Here is a 25,682-nt window from a genome sequence, read left to right as displayed (position 1 = left end):
TTACTTAGCGAAGGATATTCAGTTGACTACCCTTGAGCCAACATAGCTTCGCCCCTGGTATACTAAGTAAATTTTTGTTTTTTGTTTGTGTTGTGTGATCGTCTTGTTAATTTGTAATAAATTGGTATTGATTCTGTGTTTAAACACTTTATTGCATTCTTAAACTGTACATTAACGAAGGGATTAGGATTCAATTTTTTTATGACAGTAACCTTCCTACAAGTTCATATGACATAATGACAAGTATAATACAAGTATGAGCTAAACTATCATTGTAGGAAGAATAAAAAATGGAAACTAAATAACTTGGTAAAATATATTTCACATATTTACAAAATTCATATCCCAATAGGTTACAACTTACAACAGCTTAGTCCTTCGGGACGGCCAATTGGTTTGGAGGGGGTTATCCATAGTGATGACTTAGGATCGATCCACCCTCAATGCCTTCTGGGTCTGAGCCTGTCGCACAGGGCTTGCCTAGTGCGGTTTACATCCCGGTGTGGTTTGCAGGCTATTGCACAGTGGGGGGTTTACCCAGTGTGCACAGAGTACTCACCACAGAGTGCTCACCCCGAAGGGCAGAGGCTATGACAGAGGCTGTAGCGGCTGCTTATTTTCCTTGGGTTCCAAAAAAGAAAACTTACAACAGATTACAACTTTCTGTTTTTTGCAGGGAACATGGGAATATCATTACATACCACATATCATCATGGAGAATGACCAATTGACATTAGTCATTGTGTTAAACTCTGTGTACCACTACTACCAAAACAAAATGGAAGGTGAGCGCGAAACTGTACGATAAAATGCTGTTTGTGGTTCTAACTGGCTTGACAGTTCAAATCTGGATCCTCAACTGTGTTGAAGTACAATGTGGAAAGTTTGTTATCAAGTTTGGAAACCAGTTGATGGATAGACAATCCACAGTAACGCTTCCCTAGTCGAGCGATGAAAATGTCAATTATTTTCTTGAACATGTCATCTCCTTGTATTAGGGGCTGCTCCACAAACTCAACTAGAGGCATCCACTGCATCGCAAAGAGAAAGGCAGCTTGAGTAAATACAAGGTAGCATAAAACTGCACTCTCTAGCGAGAATTACTAAGAAATGTGAACCTTAGGTCTAACGTAAACCAAAAGCTAGTTCTTGAAGTGAAGATTGTCCAAAACTATAAAAGGATATAACTGCACATTTTCCCAACTAATATAGGACACTTAACATCTCCCGCACGCCCTGGGACTGAACAACTGATGCATGGACAATATCACATGGGGGCCAACATTGTGAAGCCATATTAAGAAAAAGGGACATTGGGCGCAACTCAACCTCGAAAGTTAGCTCATTATGTGAGAATTGTTCAAGACCATATCAGAAAATAACTCATTTTTCCCCAACATATGTGCGACATGTAAAATGACTGAAATGCCAGTAGATGAGAGATATTCTAAATACTAATTTAAGATGAAGCGACTGTACTCTAGAGGACTGGTATGGGGCGAAAGTAGTTCTTCATGAAAATTTTACCATGGGAGGAGTATCATATTTTGACATTGAATTAAGTCCTTTGGAACTGCCTCTAAGTTTATCTATCATTCCAAATCTGTTGTCAATTTCAACTCTCTACATACGTGTGACTAATATTTTACAGGAAAATAACCTCCATTAGTCCCTCTTGTTCCCTCAACAAGAAAGCTCGGAACCACATATAATGCAAGAATTGGCATATTTCAATGGGAAACTGCCACTAAATCATAAAGAAACGTTCAGTATTTGGCGCAATTTTTTAAATGACAGAATAAGTAGTTTCTCTATTTTCTTGAAGTAAATCAATGTTTTCTCCAGGAGATACAGATAACAAATAAGATTAAAAATGATGGGATGCATTACAACAACAACATAGCCAGTATTATCCCACACCGTGGGGTCTGGGGAGGATAGTGAGATGGGATGCATTGAACTGAAAATATCTTCTAGTGAAGGAAATACAGATATCAAATTTATTTTTGCTGACTATCAATTTATACAATATGCTTACCTTAGCAGCCTGAATTTCAAGATCATCAACCATGATATGTTCTGACAGGGGTCTTAATAGGCAGACGAAGAACAAATCTGACTTTTCAAAGGCCACGTTATGTGCATGCCTGAAGGAAGACATGGGATAACTGTTAATTAAACAATGTAAGACTGTAACATCAACTAATTAGGGTCCAAAATAATATCTCCATTTCACTTGACACTTTAACTAAAGTGTAGAATGTGATTGTCTTTAAATAGCATGAGTGAGAGCAAGAAAATCTCAATTAAGCTTGAAGATGGACAGTTCTCATTGTATAGTTGGAAGAAGAAAACCTTATATTTCTATATCAGGTGCGCATCCCTTTTGATCAATTTTCACATCAGAAAGCAAGAAGTATCCTAAATAGTGAAGTCTAGCAAGTAGCAAGTACAGTACCAAGCAAAGTTTGCTCGGAAACTTATCATATCGACATTTCATGTTCTTATGAAATATCTAATATAGCTCTTCCTATCGTTAAGAAGGCATAAAATTCGCTATCCACCATGATAAATATATGGTCTTTTGAAGATGAAGAAATTTGTTACCTGAAAGCCATAACCTCCACAAATTCGGTATCAATCTGGATAGAATAATGAAAAAGAAAACCATCATTCAGATTACACTGCTCACTATAGAGTGATCGTTTAGGGTAAAAAATATGTCAAGTGTGGATTTCTTACCCCAGTTTCCTCCTTCACTTCTCTCACAACTCCTGTAAAGATCTCCTCTGACTGTATTTTGACATAAGAACAATGTTTAAGGAGTTAAGTATACATAATACATGTTCCAGTATTTACTTCTATCAAAAGTGACCAAAATGTTAAGGTCAAATTTCAATACAGGAACATACCTCAAGAATGAAACCAGTTGGTATTTTCCATAGGCCTGAAAGAGCCCGCGCAGAATGTTTCTCTTGCACGACGAGCACCTAAATCAGTATTTCATTAGGCTATGGGATTACAACAACAACAACAACAAACCCAGTGTAATCCCACGTGTAGGGTCTGGGGAGGGGTAGTGCGTACGCAGACCTTACCCCTACCTTAAGAAGGTAGAGAGGTTGTTTCCGATAGACCCTCGATATGTTTCAAGCATAATGATCTTCACAAGCTTATACGTTTTAATAGGAAGTCCATCCAAATAGAAAAATATGCACCTCATTTTTGTCATTGATCACAAAACCACCAACTCCAACTTGATGAGATGCATTAGAAGGAAGCATGCAGGGTTCATCTGGTATCCAATAAGTCAACATGACATGTCCTTTTTCTGCATGATGGTACTGAAATCCTTCCTACAAAAATTTAGAGTTTGACCATTATTTTTAGCCAGCATTCAACATCAAAAGAACTAACACCAAAACTTAAAGATTTCAGGTAAAGTGATATAATACCTTTACTGCAATAGGAACTAGATCACATTTTTCCACTGGTAGCTTTAGCCAAACTCCCTTCTTCCCCTGCATTGGGAGCCATTAATTAGCTCAATGTGTTTTATATGATGTGATCTAATGATATTTGACAAAAATGGTGAGTCTTTTTGGAAACATTCCAAGTGTGTTTTATAATCGCAAGAGTTGTCGAAAATAAACAGAAAAAAGTGACAATGCAATGGCTTCCACTATGTAGTAACAGGCGTTGTCAAAGGCACGCTTAAGCCCTGAAGTGAGACTCAAAACACGTTGAGTGCTTCGCCTCGCTTAACGGGTGCTTCAGTGTCGTCATCGAGGTTCTAATGCATACTTTTCCTTGTCGTAGATCTTTCTCAATTTCTTTGTCCATATAATTTAGTTTATGCTTATAATTATTAGTCTCGTAATATACATATATATTCATATTTTTCCCATTTGCGTCTTTCTTCACGAAAGCCCACGCTTTATTGTTCCGTGCTTAAAACTCCAAGGACCTTAGAGCTTCTTTGCACTTTTCGCCTTTGATAACACTGTGCAGTAATCAACACCAGACAAGAGATCTTTCATGAAATTTGAGACTAGTCTAAAACTGTAGTTGCTGGCAATGAAGTACCTTCACTTTCCAATGAGCGAGAGATGCACGTAGTAGAGACACAAATTTGGCAGGATTGGATGGTAGTCTTTCTGCATTGACGATTACCCCTCCGTATTCATCATCAGAGGCATCAAGTACCCATTTATCTCTAAAATACAAACCTGTGTGGTTCGTACCATTTATCTGATAAGAGAAAGTGTCCACTAAGAAATTCTTTTTGGTGACCGAACTTGTCGCATCATAAGAAGTTCTTGAATAAGAAGCCTTCATTAAAAGCCCTGAAGGTAAAACAGAACATTACATTAATTCTCATTTAGCAGCAGTAGTAGTGTTATCTAATAACGAGTCGATAATATTCTTCTTAATTACTGCATTAGAAACAGGAAATGCATATCTAAAAGCTAATGGTGCACTTTGTATTGCCTAATTGTAGAGCCATTTTGACAAGGGCGGACTTACTTGAATACACAAACTTAAGCTCGTCTAAAACGGAAAAAAATGACTGAAAATGTTAGAGAGAAACCACTTTTATGTTACAGTATGCTTCAACTGCGAGCATGATACTTTTTCTTAGCTAAGCACGTAGAAATCTTATGTTAATGGATGGCGGTAAGACTTGAACTCTCATACCGTGTTAAATTGTGTGACTAGAGCGTCTGCAAAATGGTCAAATTATTCAACAAGAAACACAAATCTCTTAGTACATGAGAGAAATGGAATGAATTAGGCTGAAACCATACGTTGCCCCTTAAACTTGCCTGATTTTTTCGCTTAGACACCTCTACTAAGATTTATACCTATTGAACACTTAAACTCGAGTTAAGTATGAAACACCCAACAAACATTACAACAACTGAAGGACAAACATGAAATGCTTTTATCAGCATAGCTATTGCTTTGTCCTTCAAACCATACCTCCTCTTCACTTAAACTATCATAAAACCTATGCCTCTCGGACTCTTCAAAAATACCACTAGGTGTGTGCCAGATTTTCTAATATGCATATTTTGAGGGATCCGGCAGAGATGCGACATCAATTTTGGAGGGTCCAAGCAACATAGCAGAAACAATCATTCTAATAAGTAGCTTATGGCTGGCTTTCTCCAAAATCTGGATACACTAATTAAATACTCTAAGCACGAAACATGTACTCCATCTGTTCCATTTTATGATAATTTGGGTACACTTTTCCGTGCTAGTTTGTTCCAAGAAGAGTGACACATCTTTACGCTCAGAAACAAGTTAACTTAAACTTCCAATTTTTTACTTAATGACATGATTTTATAGCCAGAGAAACGTCATAGCATGTTTAAAACTACAGAGTAACAATTTTCTTATACCCATAAAAGATCAATGTACTGGAAAAATAACCTTCTAACTGAATCCAAAAAATCAAAAAGGTACACAAGCCTAATTATATAACAGAAAATTACCTCTGGAAGAAGAGAATTTGGGGGACACATTGACACCAAACTTGAGCTTTGAGTCTAAAAATGAGCTAGAAAGCTTCATTGTCTCCATACCAACTGATTTAGACATTGATATTGCCTTAGAATCAACATATTTCATCTCCATTTAAACTAATTCTTCAGTTCAGTTCCACAGTCCAAATGAAAAAGCAAAATCTTGACAGCTTTATAAATAACCCCAGATAAGGAAACCACGTAATTTATATACAAAAAAAAAAGTTCAAGATTCGATTTTTTAATGCTAAAAACAAGATATTTTCTTGGGTATTTTCACCCCCCTCGGAGGAAACTAAAATGTGAACAAAACCAGTGAAGAACTGTGAGTAAAAGAACAAAGAAGATAGTTTATATATATAAAGGAAATGAATTATGACATGGAAACTGACATAAAGTTAAAGCAGATGTCTACGTGTTTGGCAATATGGCATGTGGTTGAAAATGAACCTTGTATAAAATAAATTAAAATGACAAACACAAGCTTGAAATAAATAAAAGAAAGATATTTGTTTTATTAGTGTAGAAAATGAAGGGAAGTGAAAGGAAAACTGAGAGGAAATGGAAAGGGAAGAGTAGTGTGCGGTAAAGTTAGTGTGAAGAGGAAGTAGAGGAAGCTAAATGGAAGAGGCAGAGGAGAGTACGTATTAAACGAGGAAGTTCTGGCTCTACATTTTTTTGGGGTATCAAAGTGGAAACGCTCCCTACCATTTTTAAAAAGAAATTAAGACTTTCATCAACTTGCATGTCTAGACCTGCCATTTGGAGCATGAACAATCTATACTATGATAAAGAATTATTTTTACGCTTAACTTAACCCCAAAAGCTAGCTCAAAGGGTAATAATTGCTCGAGCTATATAAAAAGTTCAAGGAACCATCAATCTCCGATTTGGAATTCCATCACAAAGCAACTAAATACTTTCCCAATTATCGTAAAATCTATTTTCACAAAATTAGAACCGACTTTATAATGAAAATAAACCACAGCAAAATGAAAAATTATCAAGCCGAGGTCCCTTGTTTGGAGTAATACCAAATGAGATAGATCAAAGATTTAAAATTATGGGTTCAACGTTGGAGATTGTTAATATTTAACCTAATATTTTTGAAGTTAAAAGTTTATATATATTTTGTTATAATTTTGGTATAATTTTTAGAATAAATTAGTGTTTCGTGTGGAAAATATTAGGTTCAAATGAACCCAATAAGCCGGTATCATTTTACCTGTGAATACCAAGTACAAATAAGTATTTATCCCAGGAATTTGGAGACAGAAAAAGAAATAATTTTTAGGTGCAGTGCGTCGTGCCATCTTTCATCACTTAAAAAAAAAAAAAATAGGAAGGTAGATCATGCTTCCTGATTTTTTGCTTATCTTAATCATGAATTATTTAGTTGTTAGCATTATTATCTTATCCTTTGACAAATTGGAGAAATAATTAATTTTAGGTGGACGTCTCTCTTCCCTTTTCGTGAATAATGCATTTTCCTATCAACAAGAATGACGTGATTCAAAATAGCATGAGTTTTTTAAAATGTAAAGTGAATATAAAATTTTCAATTTTCTAAAAAATAGAGGATTTTAATGTGAAGTTGGTTCTTAATTTTCAAATTTTGAAAAAAATATAAATCATATGTAAAAGTTACATAAAAAAGATACTATAAATTTTTTAAAACGCATTGTGTAAGAAAATTTGACTTTTTAAACAGTGTTATTTTGCTGGATGTACAAATGGAGAATAATATTATTAACTATACATAATATATTAAAGTGCCTATAATTAATAGTGTATTTAATTTGGATTCATAGCCTCATAGGTAAATATATTGCAATCGTTAACGTTATAAAGCATACTCTTTAATTAAATGCCTATAAAGCTGAGATAATAGATTATATATTGGACGGTCAACAGATATATTTATAAGATTGTATTATTAGTATCTCTTCAATTATTGAAAATATTTTTGGTACATCTTTTTTTTTTTTAACGTGTAATGAGATGCATTGAGAAAATAAGAACTATTATATGATAACGGAGCTCGGCTCTCACATCATGTAAGTTAGGTTATGGTGAAGTCCACGTGGGAACACGTCAAGTTGGATTGTGATTGGGACAAATTATTTTTTATGTCTAGTGCATGTGATTCTATTCCGACGATAGCGGACAATTGTCCAGTTCTTTTTTGGGTGATAGCAGTCCATATAGGGCACTTACCACCCGCCCACGCACCTCCCGTGGCGGAGGCAGGATTTTGAACCCCTTGACCACTAAATTACACTTTTGGATTGTGTTTAGGGTGTTTAAAACTTAATATATAGAGATAAAAAATAAACTTTGCCTTATATATACAGTATAATTTTTCGGCGAAGGGTGTTCGGGTGAACACCATTGCGTCCCCCTAAATCCGCCCCTGCCCACCCCCTACCCCAACAAGAAGTTTACCATGTGTATTAAGTAATAATTTGTTATTTACGTTAACGTGTTTAGATTAACTTAAAGTAATGGAGATCATACGAGTGAGATTTGTTTTAGTGGTAGAGTACTCCGGTCATGATGATACTACTGATGAACGTCTTTAATTATCAGAATATTTTTGCTTCTCACTTTGGTCAATTAGCAATAATTTTTTCGTAAATTTCCGGAAATTTGTTTCGTGTGTCTTGACAAGGAAATTTTGAGTCATGGGTAAAGGACCCTTTACATGTATGATCTATTGCTCATGCAATTCGGGGTCCTCATTTTGGTCAACCAGTCGTGGAAGCTTTTACTCGAGGGGTGCTCTTGGCCCAGTGAATATCGCTTATTCTGGTATTTATCAGTGGTGGTATACAATCGGTTTACTTACTAATGAAGATCTTTATACCGGCGCTCTTTTTCTATTATTTCTTTCGGCCATATTCTTAATAGCAGGTTGGTTACGCCTACAACCATAATGGAAACCGAGCGTTTCCTGAAATTCAAAAATACTGAGTCTCGTCTGAATCATCATTTGTCAGGACTTTTTGGTAAAGCATAAGCGGATTCTGAATTTAAAATTTACAGGTTCCTACAATGATCTTAGGTTAATAAATTGGGTTCCAAGCTTAATGTCTTATACATTAAATAAATTTTTAATACAAATACAAATCTAGACAAAAGTTACTGCATTTACATAAATTCTCAACTTTTGCACTAGATCCATCCCTAGAGTGAAGGATTAAGGATAAGTGCTATTCATATTCTTAGATAGCATATTGCACTTGGTGTATGGCATACTCTTTATATTTGTCTTCATCGTTTTGATACTTTCATTTTTCGCTACATTTATCCAAATGTTAGCTTGATATCTAGTAGGGTGAGTGATAGTTGCTCCAGTTTACTTCTCAATCCGTTTCAATTTAGATGAGCTAGTTTGACTTGCCACAATGTTTAAGAAAAAGATGAAGACTTTTGAAATATGTGGTCCTATAAGCTTAAGGGACAAAAGTTTTGTGGGGTCATGACATTTGTGTGTAGAGGCGGAGCTAGGATTTGAAAGTTATGGGTTTGGATTTCTAGTCATTTTAAGTTACTGAGCTCTAAATTAATAATTAGTACATATTCATTAAATTTCATTAGACAACTACAGGGTTTGGATCAAAATTACTGGGTTCGGTAGAACTCGTAGCTAATAGGCTAGCGCTGTCCCTTTTTGTGTGGTTGTAAAAACTTCTCATTAAGGATAAAGTGGGTAAATAAAAATTTTAAAGTTGAATAGTTTCCAAATATAAAAATATGTCATTCTTTTTGAAACGGAATAATAAGTAAAGTGTGTCATTTAAATTGAAAGGACTAATAGATATGCCGCAACTAGCTTAACAAAAAAAAAAACGTAAGAATAAAACGTGTTACTTTCCACCTCGAGGGTTGGTTTGGGTACTAAGGAATTAAACGTGCTTCAAATTTTCTAAATATATTTCTTTCATTAAAAAACTAAAAGGTAGACTAATCTTAGTTAAATAATCCAAGTGTTGTACTAAGATCAATTGTTACCTTATTCACAATTCTTCTCTCAAAATATTGTCCGCTTAATTACAAATTATCTCGATAATGCAAATTATTTTGTAACAGAAGATAAAATTATGCTGATTTTTTAGCACAAAATATAATCCGTATGATCTAATTAAATGTGAAAGAATGGACAACCAGCTGTAATAAAAATTAGATTAAATTAAATAAATATTGTCAAATCGTCTACCTAATTGAAAGAGATGTTGGTGTAACATTCATACTGTAATAAACTAATTGTAGTTGCTTCTTTAGTTGTCGCATTATTATTGAATTCCATATATTTAAATCCAACATTTATAATAAAGGTGGTGATGCACTCATCGGCCACTGGAATTCTGAATCCGCCTTTATTTGTACCTAAAAAAGTATTTACTTGCAGTGCACATGCAAAGCAACAAGTACATGTATATCATGTGTCGTTTATATATTTATACCTAATAAAATATTTATGTATGTTTCAAAATAATAAGTGTATACAATGTGTTTTTTAAAAGGTGTGCGACACTCATCGACCTCTAAAATTCTAAATCCGACTTTATTCATGCCTAAGAAAATATTTACATGCACATACAAAGCAACAAGTACATATCATGTGTCGTTTATATATATTTATAGCTAAGAAAACATTTATGTATGTTTCAAAATAATGAGTGTATACAACGTGTTTTTTAAAAGGTGGTGGTACACCCAGCGACCCCTGAAATTCTAAATTCGACTTTATTCGCGCCTAAGAAAATATTTACCTGCACATGCAAAGCAACAAGTACATATCATGTGTCGTTTATATATTTATGTTTACCCTCAAAATCGGATAACAATTGAATTTATACCCGATTTTAAGGATACGTGATATAATTTGACTAAATTGAGAAAACAAATTAATATTGAAATCAACGACAGCAAAGTGAATGCAAACCACGCAAGTTGAACAATGTTAGCCTTGAAGGTTGGTCACCCTTAAGTCAAAAAGTGCCTCAATCGATGTCAGAACAGAATAACAAGATAATAAGAACAAGAAAAAGCATTGTATTGCTTTTGGATGCGTGTTACAAGTAATCAGACCCCCTTTATATAGTAGGGAAATCCTGCTTTAGATACAATTCTACAAAAGGTAAGAAATCTCATGATTAGCTAATTAGTCCGCCTATCGTTGATATGTGTTGAGATTTCTGCCGTGACATCCGACTGGTTACGAATATTTTGGCCTTCTGTTATGCGGTCCGATAGTATTTCCTCGAGCTCGATCGGAGTCGGGGTTGGTTCCGAAGTTATGGGCTCGATGATCTTGAAGGCGTATGCTCTAACTTCGTACCTTGACTCGAAGGAACCCGGGGTCGATCTCCAACCCATCTCGTTTCAGTCTCGATCTTTCATACAATAGGCGAGCTCAGTTTCGACCGTATACAGATAGTCCCCTCGTTTTTCGGGGAGTAAACGACGAGAAATGATATGAGCCCTTGTTCTTTGTCTCGATTCTTCGTGCCAGAAATGACAAAACTGACGAAATGTCTCGTCGGTCACATCTTTTAATGGCATTAAGTGTTCGTCAGTCGCTGGTCGGCCATTATAGGTTTTGAACCGTCGTTTGCAAACTATAAATACCTCGTCATTATCTCATTCAAACTTTGCTTTCAAAACCTATGCCCCCGTACACAAGAAATTTCTATATCCCCAAATATCAATTTTCTGATTATGTTGGAATCTCTCAATAAGAACTTCTGTTCTTCATCCAAAAATTATTAATCTCATCCTTTTAACTTCCTATTTTCCCCTAACTTTCCACAAAAAATGGCGAAGACTTCAAAGTCCGTTCCCCAAAAAGAAGCTCCCTCTGCTTCGAGATCGGCTGAAGAGGAAAACGTTCCATCTGCTGCTACTGAGGAAAAGACATCGGAGCCTGCTTTGACTACTTTTATTCCTAGGGGATGCCTAACCAGTGTTGACTTCAAAGTCGAAAAAGCTCTTTTGCACCGGGTCGGTGTGAGCCGATCTCGAGATACATATGCTCGATCACTGACAACCTCCTCTCCAAGGTCAAGAAAGACTACTATTATGCCAGTAAGCACATGGTGGTGTCTACGCCCGAGGAATCGATTACTACCCACGTGGAGGGTTTTTTAAGTGTTTACACTTATCCCTTCACGTTGGGCCCTTTGGACCTGATCATCATCGCCTTATGTAAGAGGTACGATGTGACCCTTGGTCAAATTCACCCCTCCTTTTAGAGGATAGTAATTATCTTCCGCTTCTTCGTAAGTAAAATCGATAAGTGTCCTTTCATCATAGACCATATCATGCGTCTGTATAATCCCCGACTCTCAAGGGGGATTAATAAAGCTTGCTCGTCGGGCCTCTAATGCCCTATTCTCAAGCATAGACAAGAATCGAGACCGAGGCTGGTTAGGTTGATTCGTTTGAGTGAAGACAATGGATTTAATCACAGTTGAGGATATGCCATTTCCCGAAAAATGTAACACGAAATGTAAGTATAACTTTGCCTTTAAAATTTCATTTACTGTTTTTCCTTTGTCCTTCCTTCTTTTCGATGTTTTCGTGGTGCAGCTATCGCTCAAATGCCGGATGCAGTTCCTTGACTCAAGGAGTGGGTCAAGGGCATCGTGTCATAGAACCTTATTCCGAGCGTGCATGGCGTGAACTTTCAAAAGGTCGGTAGGAGGAGTGAGATCCTTTCCTAGAATAGACAACACTTGGGCTTCTTCCGAGCTTACTCATTTCTTTTTCTTTATAGGCCTTGGGAAGGATGTTGCAATGCGGCCCCCATCTGGAGATGAAGACATCCTCCCTCAATCACCTGTTCAGAGGCAGGATAAAGAGAAGAAAAGAAAAAGGGGCTCCAAGTTTCCCAAACTCGGAGAAGCAGGAATCGAAAAGGAGACGGGTGTACAAACCCAAGGAAAGCATCGATGCCCTCTCATTGGATATAGTCCACCGGCCGAGGATGAGTCTGAAGAAGAATAAATGTATTCCGAGCTGGTGTCTTGTGTACGAGGCAACACTGCATTTCCTCAAGCTAGGGAGGCTGCTGAAGGGGCAGTGGCCGAGGCCTCCAAACTGGAGATGGGTGAGGCCGTTTTGCCTCAAGTTGAGGAGGTCGATCAAGATGCTGCGGCCGATGCTTCTCTAGCGGAGGATAATGCTTCGAAGGACGTGCTCGGGGTGATAGACCTCTCCAAGTCACCACTATTTTCTGACTCCATTATCCGTGACGCCCAAACGTTAAAACAACGCCCTACTGGGGTTCCCAAGGGGTGGCAGACCCCTTTGGCCATATCTTAGATGGTTTCGATTCTTCTGCCTTGGAGGATATTACCGGGCTGGGTGACCTGCCGGTACCAAAGAAAGGTCCGCTTTCGGTAATATTGGGCTTTCTTTTAATCCGAAATTAGTGGACATGTTCCCAGCTCCAAGTGCAAACCCTGACCAGAAGTGGTCAATTATTATATCTATCCTAGAGGATGCCCGAGTTCTTCCCCCCCCCCCCCTTGGGGATTGCTACGTATCTTGGGTGCTTGGTGATCGAAGAAGACCAGGCAAGATGGATGAGGTAAAAGCGCCCTTCCTGTTCAACAAAGCTCAACATGTGGTAAATCGGGTAATTTTGAATGCCTCTTTATTATGTACTTAGATTTAAGTTGCAAATAATCGTAACATTTCTCTTTGTTCTTATAGGCCTCGGTGCTTCACCATGAAACTTTTCTCCGATTCGAGAGGAGTTAACCCAAGACGAGGCCGAGATTAGAGAGCTTATTGAAAAGAGGGATGCTTACAAGCTTCTTAGTAAGAAACTCCAGGCTGAGCTAGAAGCGGCTCAGAAGGAGCATGCCGACTGGGTCGAGCAGGTAAGACGAGCACTTGAAGATAGTGACGATGATTCGTACACAGTGGCTAACAACCTGAACCTGCATTTTCAAAAGAGACTTGACCAGATCGGGCAGCTTCAGGCGGAGGTGGATACGGTGAAAGTTGAGGCGGAAGCATGGAAGAAAAACATGGACCTCCTAGTCTCGGGAAAGGAGACTACCCAGGCACAACTGTGTCGATCGAGGTCCAACTCCGAGCTGTAGAGGGTAAGGCCTCTGTGAAACCCCTTTTCCTCGCGAAATTGGGTTTTGGCATGTGACAACTCTTTTAAGGAAGGTTGTTAAAAGAGAAGAGTCGCCACCTAGCGATTTTTAAGGTGTGTTTGGGCACCTATTTGCAAATAACTCTGTTTGACTAGTTTGCGTCCGCAAAGATCGGGTAAAGGCTCGAAATTACCTCGAAGAGAAGGTGTTAGGCACTCTTAGAGGTCCACAACTGTGGGTCCCGGCCGAACTCAATTATATGAATTAGTCTATGTGATCAAAGATAAGAAAACAAGGAATTTGGTAAATTCATTATTAAACACAAATAATTGATTGAAAGACAAGGTGTGGGGTCCTAAATGTTTTAGCCTAAAGGATCACCCCGTGAAGCATAATAATTCTTTGTAACTCCCTCAAGATGGGTTGTTACTCATATTATTCAGCAGGCATAAACTATCATCTACTGCTACCTGATTACTATCTTTAAGTTGTTACCTAAAGCGTACTAGTTGATTCTAAACCGTGCTCTATACGTGCACTACCCGTCCCATGCCTATGGTCCAGGAGGCTTTGGACCTCTATTTAGGTAGTTCTAGACTTCAACTTAGGTAGCTCAAAATGATAAAATTAATCGACATGCAAAACAAGTTGAACTTCATATAAAAGTAGCTAAGGGCTCAAGTTAGCCTCCACACTTTGACAACGAATGCACGCAAACACATTGAGCATTTTGAAAGTTGCAGATTTTCGACTAATTAAAGTTATTGAATCCTATAGACATGGTCTCTATGTGATTCTAGATTTTAATGGGTAGACAGATTCATATATAGAAGCCAATTTCTTAATACGATTTCTAAAAGACTATGCAGTTGCCTATGGATTATACGTATAAGAGATTAAGCCTATAGGCATGATATCTAGGTGATTCACAAAGTAACTAACAATGGTAACAATGGTGATTTGTCATTAGCACTTGAAAGAAACGAGCATGATAATAATGAAAACTGATTTTAGACCCTATATGCTGTCACACCTCCTTTTTACCTACACCCAAAAGGGTATGAGGGAGTTTTTTTTCAATTTAAGTGACAATCGAAACAGGATTATTTATTTATTAAAAATTCAGAGTCTCCACTTGGGATAATTTATGGTGTCCCAAGTCACCGGTTCAAATCCCGAATCGAGGAAAAGATTGACTCTGTATTACAGTCCGCGAACACAGAAATCCGGGTAAGGAATTCTGTTACCCTGGGAGAAGGTGTTAGGCATTCCCGAGTTCCGTGGTTCTAGCACGGTCGCTCAACTGTTATTATTGGCCTAATTATCTGATTTACTACACGTTTTAAAACCTATTGTGTATTTTTAACTTCTTTTGCCTTTAATATTTATGGAATTATTTTCTGAAACAAGGCACGATGTCGTACACTTATCATTTTGGTACGTATTGCAAACCGCGTTACATGAAATGCACCCGCGATTTACAACATACTTATTTTATTATTATTAATCAAAATTATGACAGGGTCACATGAAATGCACACCCAAGTCACTTTAATCTAATTTGACGTAGTTTAGTTGATGAATAACAACTCAATTTCTATACTGTGACAAAATCATGTTCAACTATAACCAATTAGAGTAGCATACGAGTAGATTACCGAGGAGTTTTCAAAACTGCACAAGAAATCTGGTATTTTAGGTTGAATCAACAAGGGGAACACAAGCTACACAAGCATAAATCCAAGCCTACAAAACTTCCATACTAAAAAAAAAATCTTCCCAAACAAATCACTTTCTTCCAAAAAATCTTCAAATAAAACGACAAAACACATAAATGTGAGGAAAAAGTAAGACGACCCATATGACAATTTTCAATTCTTGTTTATCAGAATTTTAACCATCATGACTCTTTATACTGACAAGTGACAATCAACAAACAATTCAAGAACAACCAAACAGGGCATAAAAGGTAATCAAAAATGAATACCAACCTCGTAAAATCCCATAAAGTAAGAAAAAGACAAAGATCCAACAGAATTCAATAGAGCAACAAAGAGTGAAAAGTTACAGTCTTGAAAACCAACACAACCAAAGGAATATGATGACAAGAAGGAGTGAATGGTACCTTTATAGATGAATTTAAATTAAAATTACACCAACTTGAAAATTATGGAACTTTCGACCGAAGAATTGGCCATCGCCCATGGAAGGGACCTCGCCGGCAACCTCAAAAATGACCAGCAACTACTCGTTCTTTCACCTCTGTTTCTTGTTCCGCGTGTGTGTATGTGAGATTTTTTTGGAAAATGCGGTTGTCCAGCTCTTAGCCTAAGGAATTAGGAATTTTTTGTTGTTGAAGAAGAGGCGAGGCTGCCCATTCTTTTGTTGTCTAAGACTAGGAATTGAAAAACTTTTTTTTGGGTAGAGTTTCTATAATTGGGTATTTTATATGGAAGTGAGAAGGGATGATGGCCATTGGATTAGAAGAAAATAGATGGCTAGGATTAAATCTTGCACTTAAATGGGCTAATGGGTTGAGAAGAATGGGCTAAGGGTAATTGGGTTGGACCATGTCTTTTTGTGTTTCAATTTTGGGTTAAGAAACTCCAAAAATTATTATTTAAAATCACAGCTAAATTCCCTTAATATAAGATAACTATACTACATAATGCAAAAATAAATTTTAATTAATTAAACTAAATTATATTAAAACATGAAACTATTATATATTTTTTTTTTGTATTTTTTAAGATTATATAAAGATAAAATTAAGGTACTATTTTTGTATTTTTTTTTACTTAAATTTATGAAAGATACGTACGCTAAAATATATATATTTTTTTAATTTTCCATTTTTATGACGAATATAAAGTAAAGAAGTCAAAAATAGTTGAAATAGCTATATTAGGCCTAAATTAAATATTTACATGCTAAAATATGAAAAATCTCGGGGAGGGTAAAAAACCACATGTCTACATATGCAGGATTTCTATAGTTATGATTGAGACTAATTTTAGATCCTGTAGGCGTGGTATCTAAATTACAGATTAGGTAGCATGTAATTTAACAGAATCCTACATAGCCTAATGCATGTGCACATTGAGATATTAGTCATTTAATATCCTATACGCATGGTTTCTAACAGGTAAAAGCATAACACATTTGAGCAAAGTAGAGAACCTATAAGCAGAATTTCTAACGCATAATAACTAAACACATTTGAGCATAATAACACATTTGAGCAAAGTAGATCACCTATAGGTAGGATCTCTACCCATTTCAATGCAAGTATTAAGATAAGCCTCCTTTTCCCAATTTACTAATACCCCAGTTGTTATTACAATATTATTACCGACCCAAATGAATGGCATAAATTACAGAAATAAATAACTATAGTGAGCCTACAGCAGGGCCCAAAGATACACCCAGCCAGGCCAGGCTTTCATTCCCATGGTTCACAACAGCCTAGAAATTGCATCTTCATTGACATAAGGCAACTAGAAATCGATTGCTTCACCTAGTAGGTAGAAAACATAGTCGAGCATATAGAACCAAGACCCTAGTGTGTCAGAGTTCCCAAGGGCATAAAGAACCTAGGGCAATGCTCACACTAGGGAGGCTGACAGAAATAATTTAGAGGATGACTAGGGACCAAGTCTTAGTGTGTCAGAGTTCACAAGGGTCTCAATTGAACTCTGAGTAGTGCTCATACTAGGGAGAGCAAAGGATAGAACCTAAGTAGCATTGGCTTTCAGCCGGCTAGTAATAAGAACTTAAAGAGACCAGGCAGTAAGGGAATAGACTAGTTAAGGGACATCACTGAGAGATACAAACAGATTCCAGTTGAGCACATAGCACAAGTAATAGAACATGCTTAGGTTTTAAGAACAGACTTAACAAAGTTTCAGGAAAACAAGTTCAACACATAATACATATATTAACAAGACAAGTTTGCAAGATTGATGTACACAGACTCATAGTAAGAAAAAGGTTCAGATTATGTTAAGTGTAGATGCTAGTGTCACAAAAAAGGCTCATATCAATTGGCAACAGAATTTAACAGAATAACAACAAATTAAGACAACTACTGGGAAGACATGGTAGAAGCATACAGGATCAAACATGCTGTATATCATCACAGAAAATTCAGAAACAAACTTATGCAAATACCTAGTGAATACATTTATGCTTAGTCAACTAATCCATAAAAGGGGATATGAAAGCATGTTCAAGTAACAGGGATAATAACCAATTTAAATACTAAAGAGATGGCTAAAGTGTAAAGGTTTTAAACATCAGTAACACATAGGCTAGGCAGACTTAAAGAGAACTTAACTGACTCATGTCTAAGCATGTCTCAAACTACACACGTAATGGAATTTAGATTAGAAAGGCCTAAAATTAAAGTAAGATAATCAGAATTGCATACGAGAATAGCCCAGAAACACATTAAAGCATAATCTTTGGAAGTGAAAACATATACTAATGACAGTCAAATAGGAATGAAATGACACAGGTTTGGTAACTCACCAGTTAAGCGCAAAAAGAAAGAACGGAGGTCCACAGTGTTATGAATATCAACACAGAGCAAGAACCCAAAATTTCTGGCCTTGGCTTTTAGCCATCCAGGAACCAGAATGCAGAATAAGAATATTAAAGAGAAAAGAGTATGTAACTTCGATTGTTTAGTAAATTTCTTAAAGATTCTTGTCTGTTTCAAAGGGGAAAGGGGATGAGTTCATATAGCAGTAGAAATCAAACACCCACACAAGGAAAATTATCAATCAAACACTAGAAAGGAAAGAATATCATATGTGATCGAAATCAGTAAAGAAAAGAGAGAAATTTCAAAACCCTAATTTTAGGGAAACTACACAAATCTATAGATTCAAAAAAAAAATCAAGCGTTGCAAAGAATAAGATAAATATAGACAGAAATATCGCTTAAAATCAAAGAGTCAAACCAGTTTTGGTTTGATATAAAAGAGATCTGAAGCCCTAATTTTTAGGGTAAGTAAGAATCAACAGAGATACACAAAGATCCATGCCTATAATAGAATAAGAATGAACATAGACGGAACAGTGAAAAGGTCAATAATTTGAACCGATTTTTGTTTGATTCTTGTAAGATCTGCTTGCCATGTTTAGGCAAGCAGTATAGAGAAGGATCAAAGTACCAGGGGGTAAGATATGGCAAGAAATAGCCGTATAATCCCATGTCCGGTGGGATTATAAGAGGGATTTAGAGGGAAGATGACTAGGGTTTGGGTAAAGAGAAGGGGGAAGTTTGAGAGAATTCAAAGGTGGTAGGTGGTGAAGAGTGATTAGGGTTAGGGGAATGTTAGGGTAATTAAAAGGGTCAGAGTAATATGGGTCGTTAATCTCAGAGATCAACGGCTACGATTAGCTGGGGGTCTTGGGTCGGGTTGGTTTAATTGGTTGGGTTATGGGTTTTTTTGGTTTGGGCTCAGATGTTATTGGACTAGGATTGGGTAGTTTAGGTCCGAAATTAAGGTAAGGTTTGGGCCAGATTTTAAATACCCAATGTTTAATAAATAAATAATTTATAAAAATAACTAATAAATATCAAAAATATAATTTGTACACTAAAATGTTTAAAAATAATTACTTAGTATAAAATATAAAAATTCATTTTATGCATAAATAATATAATTATACATGCATATGGGCTATTATTGCAAAATGTGCAATTAGCCTTAAAATACAAATGTAATTATAAGAAATGCACTGAAAAATATTTAAAATCTCATGTTGGTATAAATGATAAATTTAAATGATTAATTCATCATAAAAATAATTTAAAGGATAATTATTGAATATTTATATAATAAAATACAGAAATAAATTAGTTTAAAGCCTTTACAAATTATGAAAAATTACTTGTGTGTGCTTGTAAATCAAATGATGATGCATATGCACTATTTTGAAAGTGTTTGTATGTATATATATATATATATATATATATATATATATATATATATGAGGGAAAAATTAGGTATCAACAACTGTCTCTCTTTACCCGGGAAGGATGAAAGAGTTATCGAGTAAAATAATGATGACCAATTTTAACCGAATGGGATGATTTTGAAAAATATAGGCCAAACCTTGGTTTTTGAGTTGCCTACATATCCCTGGTTTTACAGGAATCAGGCCATGTATAATTCTGCACCCAACGGCGAATGAAACTGATGGAATTGTTATAGGAATGGTCGTATGTTTCGAAAAGGGTTCCTTTTGGGAAGGATAATATCAGGTGCAGATTTATGAATGTGAATATGAAACGTAACGGATGTGTTATAGAGGAAGTATCTAAATAGCCATAGAGAAGAGTGAGTAATTGATGGGAGTCAGTTACGTTTAAAATATTTCCAGATTGTGAACGTTGTGAATAGAAGCCGGAGCGAAGATTGCTCCCGTTTGAAGAATGGCTACCTCCTGGATTACCTGCAAAACTTAAAATAAGATGCATGCAAAACATATATGGGTTATTGCGACGATTTAAACATGATGCAAATTCCCTTTGGACCATGAAGGTTGTCTTTGGACGGTGAAGATGATGTCCTTAGACCATGACATCCCGGTCCATGAGTCATGATATAAGGGATTCGTAGGCCATGAAATGATGTTATCGAGCCATGAGAATGTTTCCTATGAACCATGACGCCTTTGAATAATGATGTGCAATATTGAGAGATCCTCAGGCCATGACATAGTGTCTTCAAGCTATGAGGATGATGCCTTCAGAATATGACACCTTTGGACAAAATGGCGATATTTCAGCCCATGAAATGCACTAAACACAATGCTGGGTCATATAAGAGAAACAAGACGGAGCTTAGTCTTGCATAAGATTGGGACAGAGCTTAGCCTTATGCAATTAAGGAGGTAGGACTTAGCCTCATGCAAGAATGGAGACAACGCTTAGTCTCATGCAGGGGAAGGCAGTGCTTAGCCTTATGTAATAGAGGAGGCATGTCTTAGCCTCATGCGAGAATGGAGACAACGCTTAGAATCATACGGGAGAAGGCAGTGCTTAGCCTTATGCAACTGAGGAGGCAAGGTTTAGCCTTATGCAAGAAGAGGAGGCAGGGCTTAGTCTCATACAATGAAAGGCAATGCTTAGACTCAAGCAAAATGGGAGGCAATGCTTAGCCTTATACAGTTGAGGAGGCATGGCTTAGCCTCATGCAGGAAGAGGAGGTAATGCTTAGCCTCATGCAAGAAAGGGAGACAAGCTTAGTCTCATACAATGAAAGGCAATGCTTAGCCTTCTGCAGTTAAGGAGGCAGGGCTTAGACTCATGCAAAATGGAGACAACGCTTAGTCTCGTGTAGGGGAAGGCAGTTCTTAGCCTTATGCAGTTAAGGAGGAATGGCTTAGCCTCATGCAAAATAGAGACAATGCTTAGTCTCGTGCTTATGTGTCCCCTCTTAAATAGGAATTAGGTCAAGCATAGTTCAATTACATCAAAGAAGGAATTTTGACCTCGACGGGAATGACAACTTCAGTACCGCAAACCAGCATGTAGGGAGTTGCTCCGATTGATGTGCGGACTGTGGTACAATATCCTAATAAAGAATATGGTAATTTCTCGTGCCATTGCATGTGTTTTTCTACCATTTTTCTTAGAATTTTCTTGATGTTCTTGTTGGCGGCTTTCACGGCTCCATTCATTTGAGGTCTGTATGCTGTGGAATTTTTATGCTTGATCTTGAAGGTTTCACATATAGCTTTCATTAAGTCGCTGTTGAGGTTGGCGGCATTTTCGGTGATTATGGATTCTGGTACCCAAAATCTGCAAATAGTACGATCACTAATAAAATCTGTGACGACTTTCTTAGTAACAGCCTTGTATGATGCAGCCTCAACCCATTTTGTGAAGTAGTCTATGGACACTAAAATGAACCTATGCCTGTTTGAAGCGGCAGGCTCAATCGAACCGATGACATCCATTCCCCAAGCGGCGAAAGGCCAAGGCGCACTTGTTGCATTGAGTTCATTTGGTGGTACCCGTATCATATCTGCATGTATTTGACACTGGTGACAATTTTGGACATACCTGATGCAGTCCGCTTCCATAGTCATCCAAAAATATCCTGCTCTCAATATCTTCTTGGCTAAAATGAAACCGTTCATGTGTGGTCCACAAGTTCCCGCATGTATCTCTTCGAGTAGTTTGGAAGCTTCCTTGGCATCAAGGCACCACAATAATCCTAGGTCTGGAGTCCTTTTGTACAGAATTCCTCTGTTGTGGAAGAAATGGTTGGATAATCTTCGGAGTGTGCGTTTCTGAGTATGATTTGCATGTTCCGAGTATTCTCCTTTTGCCAAGTATTCCTTGATATCGTGGAACTATGGATTCCCATCCGTTTCTTCTTCAACATGAGCACAATAGGCTGGCTGATTATGGATTCTTACTGGAATAGTGTCGATGAAATTCTTATCTAGGTGCTCTTTCATAGAATACAAAGTAGCCAGTGCATCTGCAAACTCGTTCTGGATTCTCGAAACATGTTTGAATTCTATCTTTGTGAACCTCTTCATCAACTCTTGCGCGTGGTACAAATAGGGAAATATTTTGGTATTCTTGGTAGCCCACTCTCCTAGGACCTGATGTACTAGAAGGTCTGAATCACCAATTACTAGCAATTCCTAGATATTCATGTCAATGGCCAAATTGAGCCCCATGATGCAAGCCTCGTATTCTGCCATATTGTTGGTGCACGATAAACCTGAGCTTTGCGGATACCGAATAATGCTGACCTATCTCTGATACCAAAACAACTCCAATACCCACTCCTTTGAAATTTGCAGCCCCATCAAAGAACATTCTCCAATCGTCGTAGGTTTCGGTGGTATCTTTTCCTACAAATGATACTTCTTTATCGGGAAAATACGTTTTTAATGGTTTGTATTCTCCTCCTACAGGATCTTCTAAAAGATGGTCTACTAATGCATGTCCCTTGACCGCCTTCTAAGTCACATAGACAATATCAAATCCACTCAACAGTATCTGCCATTTTGCTAATTTCCCTTTAGGCTTGGGTATTTGGAAAATGTATTTTAGAGGATCCATCATTGATATGAGATACGTGGTATAGGCACAGAAGTAGTGCCTCATTTTTTAAGCTATCCACATCAGAGCGCAGTAGGTGCGTTCAAGCAAAGAATATTGTGCTTCATAGGGTGTGAACTTCTTACTCATATAATATATGGCATCTTCCTTTCTTCCCATCTCATCATGTTATCCTAAGCAAAAATGAAAGCCCCATCTAGTATGGAGAGATAGAGTAGCAGAGATCTACCGGGTTCCGGCGGGACCAAGACTGGTGGTGTGGATAGGTACTCCTTGATTCTGTCAAAAGCTTTTTGACATTCTTCATTCCAACTTGTTGCAACATCTTTCTTCAGCATTTTGAAAATTGCTCACAGATTACAGTTGATTGTGCTATGAAGCAGCTGATGTAATTGAGACGCCCCAAGAATCTCATCACTTATTTCTTGCTTTTCGGACATGGCAAATCTTGGATATCTTTGAAATTTGAAGGGTCTAATTAAATCCCTCCACTTTTCCAGTAGGGACTCCAAAGGCACACTTTGCAGGATTCCGTTTCAGATTGTACCTTCGAAGCCGATTAAATAACTTCCTTAAGTCTGCTATATGATCTGTGCTTCTTCTGGATTTGATGATGATATCATCCATGGACACCTCTATTTCTTTGTGAATCATGGCATGGAAAATAATCGTCATGGCTCTCATATAAGTGGCTTCAGCATTCTTCAAGCCAAACGACATCATTTTATAACAATACATCCCCCACGGAGTGATAAAGGCTGTTTTCTCAGCATTTTCCTCATCCATCCAAAGCTGATGGTATCCCGCGAAGTAATGCACAAAGTATTGGAGTTCATGCTTGGCACAATTATCGATTAGTATGTGTATATTGGGTAATGGGAAATCCTCTTTGGGACTTGCTTTGTTTAAATCCCGATAGTTAACATATACTCTGACCTTCTCATCCTTCTTCGGAACTGGCACGATGTTGGCCAACCAGGTAGGATATTCGACCACTCTAAGAACCTTAGCTTTGATCTTCTTGGTGACTTCCTCTTTGATTTTTAGACTCATATTCGGCTTGAACTTTCTGAGTTTTTGCTTTATAGGCAGACACATCATATTGGTAGGTAGTTTATGAGCCACTATAGATGTGATCAAACCGGTCATATCATCATAAGACCACGCGAAAATATCTTCATACTCCTTCAGGAAACGTGCATATTCTTCTTTCTCTGAAGGTAACAGGTGAATGCTTATGCGAGTTTTTTTTACTATTCCAGAATCTCCCAAATTGACTACCTCGGTTTCGTCCAGAATGGACTTAGGCTTACTCTCAAAATTCTCCACCTCTTTGATAATTTCCTCAGGGATTATATCTTCTTCCTCTGAATCACTATCCTTATGTTGCGTTGTCTCATTACATGTCACAGCCGTCGATTCATCAGGATAAGTAATAATAATACTGTAGAGAGAAAATGTAAAGGATAATAATAAATACTAAAAGAGCAATGCATTAGATAAATCTTAAAACATTAAAAAAAGTACGACTACAATGACTCAAGCAATTATTTCAAAACAAAAAGCGTCTAAAACAAAATACTAAAAACATCTTAAATGCTGAAAATTGCTTTTAAAAAATAGATCATGCTAATTGCCCGGCTACCCAGGAACTCGACGGGCCCGAGATGGTGCAGCAGTCCAGTTCTTGAGAACAACTCCCTTTTCCACGGTCTAAATTGTAAGGTCTTCCTCCTCCTCCTCCTTCTCCTCAACTATTGCATTGCAGTCCATGTCTTCATTATCCAGAAATAGATTCATCAGGCCAGCTAAAGCCTCATCTTCTTCAGATCACCATATCACGTTAGTTTGTTGAAATGTCTGATGCATATGCGGTATTGGCTGCTCAAGTGGGTAATAAGGACCATGCATGGTGGTGACCAATTCTGATACTTGTGCCAGGTGTATTCATACTCAAGCCCAAAAGTTGTGTCATGACACTTTAGTTGTATTGGTTTGGTGATCCATTGGAGATTCTTGCTGAGACCCTTGCCGAGTTCGTACCCCATCCATAAAAATATACTTTCAATCTTATTACTCCACTATTTATCATTCTCAATTGCATTGACGCGCTCGATGCGATGGTATATTTCTCCACCCAACTTTGTTCTATTTTCGATAACCGGAACAGTTTGATTGGTGTAGATGAGGTTACTCCCATCCTCATAGATTATTACTTCCTGATGGTTCCATTCAAATTTTACGGCCTGGTGTAGAGTGGAAGCCACGGCTCCAGCAGGATGTATCCAAGGTCGTCCCAACAACAGATTTTATGTGGTGGATATGTCCAATACTTGAAATTCAACATCAAACCAAGTCAGGCCCATCTACAAACATAGGTTCATTTCCCCGATCGTGGCCCTTTGGGACCCATCGAATGCTTTCACGTTCATAGTTCCTGCTTGTATCTCATGCAAACCTTTACCCAACCTCTTCAAAGTAGTCAACAGACAAATGTTGAGACTCGAACTCCTATCTATTAGGACTCTGGCAATGAATTTATCTTTAAATTGTACTGTGATATGTAGTGTAGACATGTAATTTTTGACCCTCTCAAGATTTTACACATTTTTAGCATTTCAATAATTAGTTTAGATCTAATATCGCTATTTTAACTAATTTTGACTCTTTTAAATTATTTTATCATAAAAAATAAAAATCACAAAAAATAGTTTCATTAATGTTTAGTAGTCATACTATTTTACTAGAATATTTATTTTTACATAATCTTGAAAAAAAATACCAAAAACAGTTTCATTTTAGGTTTATCTTTAATAGTTTATTTTAATTAATTAAGAGTGATTTTACATTTGTCACACCTCCTTTTTACACACCTCGAGAGGTATATAAGGGAGTTTTTTCAATTTAAGTAACATTATTCGAAATGGGATCATTTAT

General features: G+C 37.1%; 1 protein-coding gene across 1 annotated transcript; it reads right to left on the bottom strand.

Moving 5' to 3' along the window:
- Window positions 1–291: 291 nt before the first annotated feature.
- LOC104242438 (nudix hydrolase 8-like) lies at window positions 292–5,884 on the bottom strand. Its single transcript, XM_009797488.2, has 9 exons — window positions 5,502–5,884; window positions 4,087–4,346; window positions 3,456–3,521; window positions 3,219–3,356; window positions 2,913–2,990; window positions 2,743–2,793; window positions 2,608–2,642; window positions 2,039–2,147; window positions 292–1,031 (listed from the first exon to the last, which is right to left on the bottom strand). The coding sequence occupies exons 1-9, from the start codon at window positions 5,641–5,643 to the stop codon at window positions 825–827; spliced, it is 1,086 nt and encodes a 361-aa protein (XP_009795790.1). The 5' UTR covers window positions 5,644–5,884; the 3' UTR covers window positions 292–824.
- Between the last annotated feature and the right edge of the window lie 19,798 nt (window positions 5,885–25,682).

Source organism: Nicotiana sylvestris, chromosome 12 (genome assembly GCF_000393655.2).
Source record: "Nicotiana sylvestris chromosome 12, ASM39365v2, whole genome shotgun sequence".
In the NCBI taxonomy this organism is placed as follows: Eukaryota; Viridiplantae; Streptophyta; class Magnoliopsida; order Solanales; family Solanaceae; genus Nicotiana; species Nicotiana sylvestris.
The sequence above is the reverse complement of the archived record's forward strand: the minus strand, read 5'-3'. Positions and strand labels throughout refer to the sequence as shown.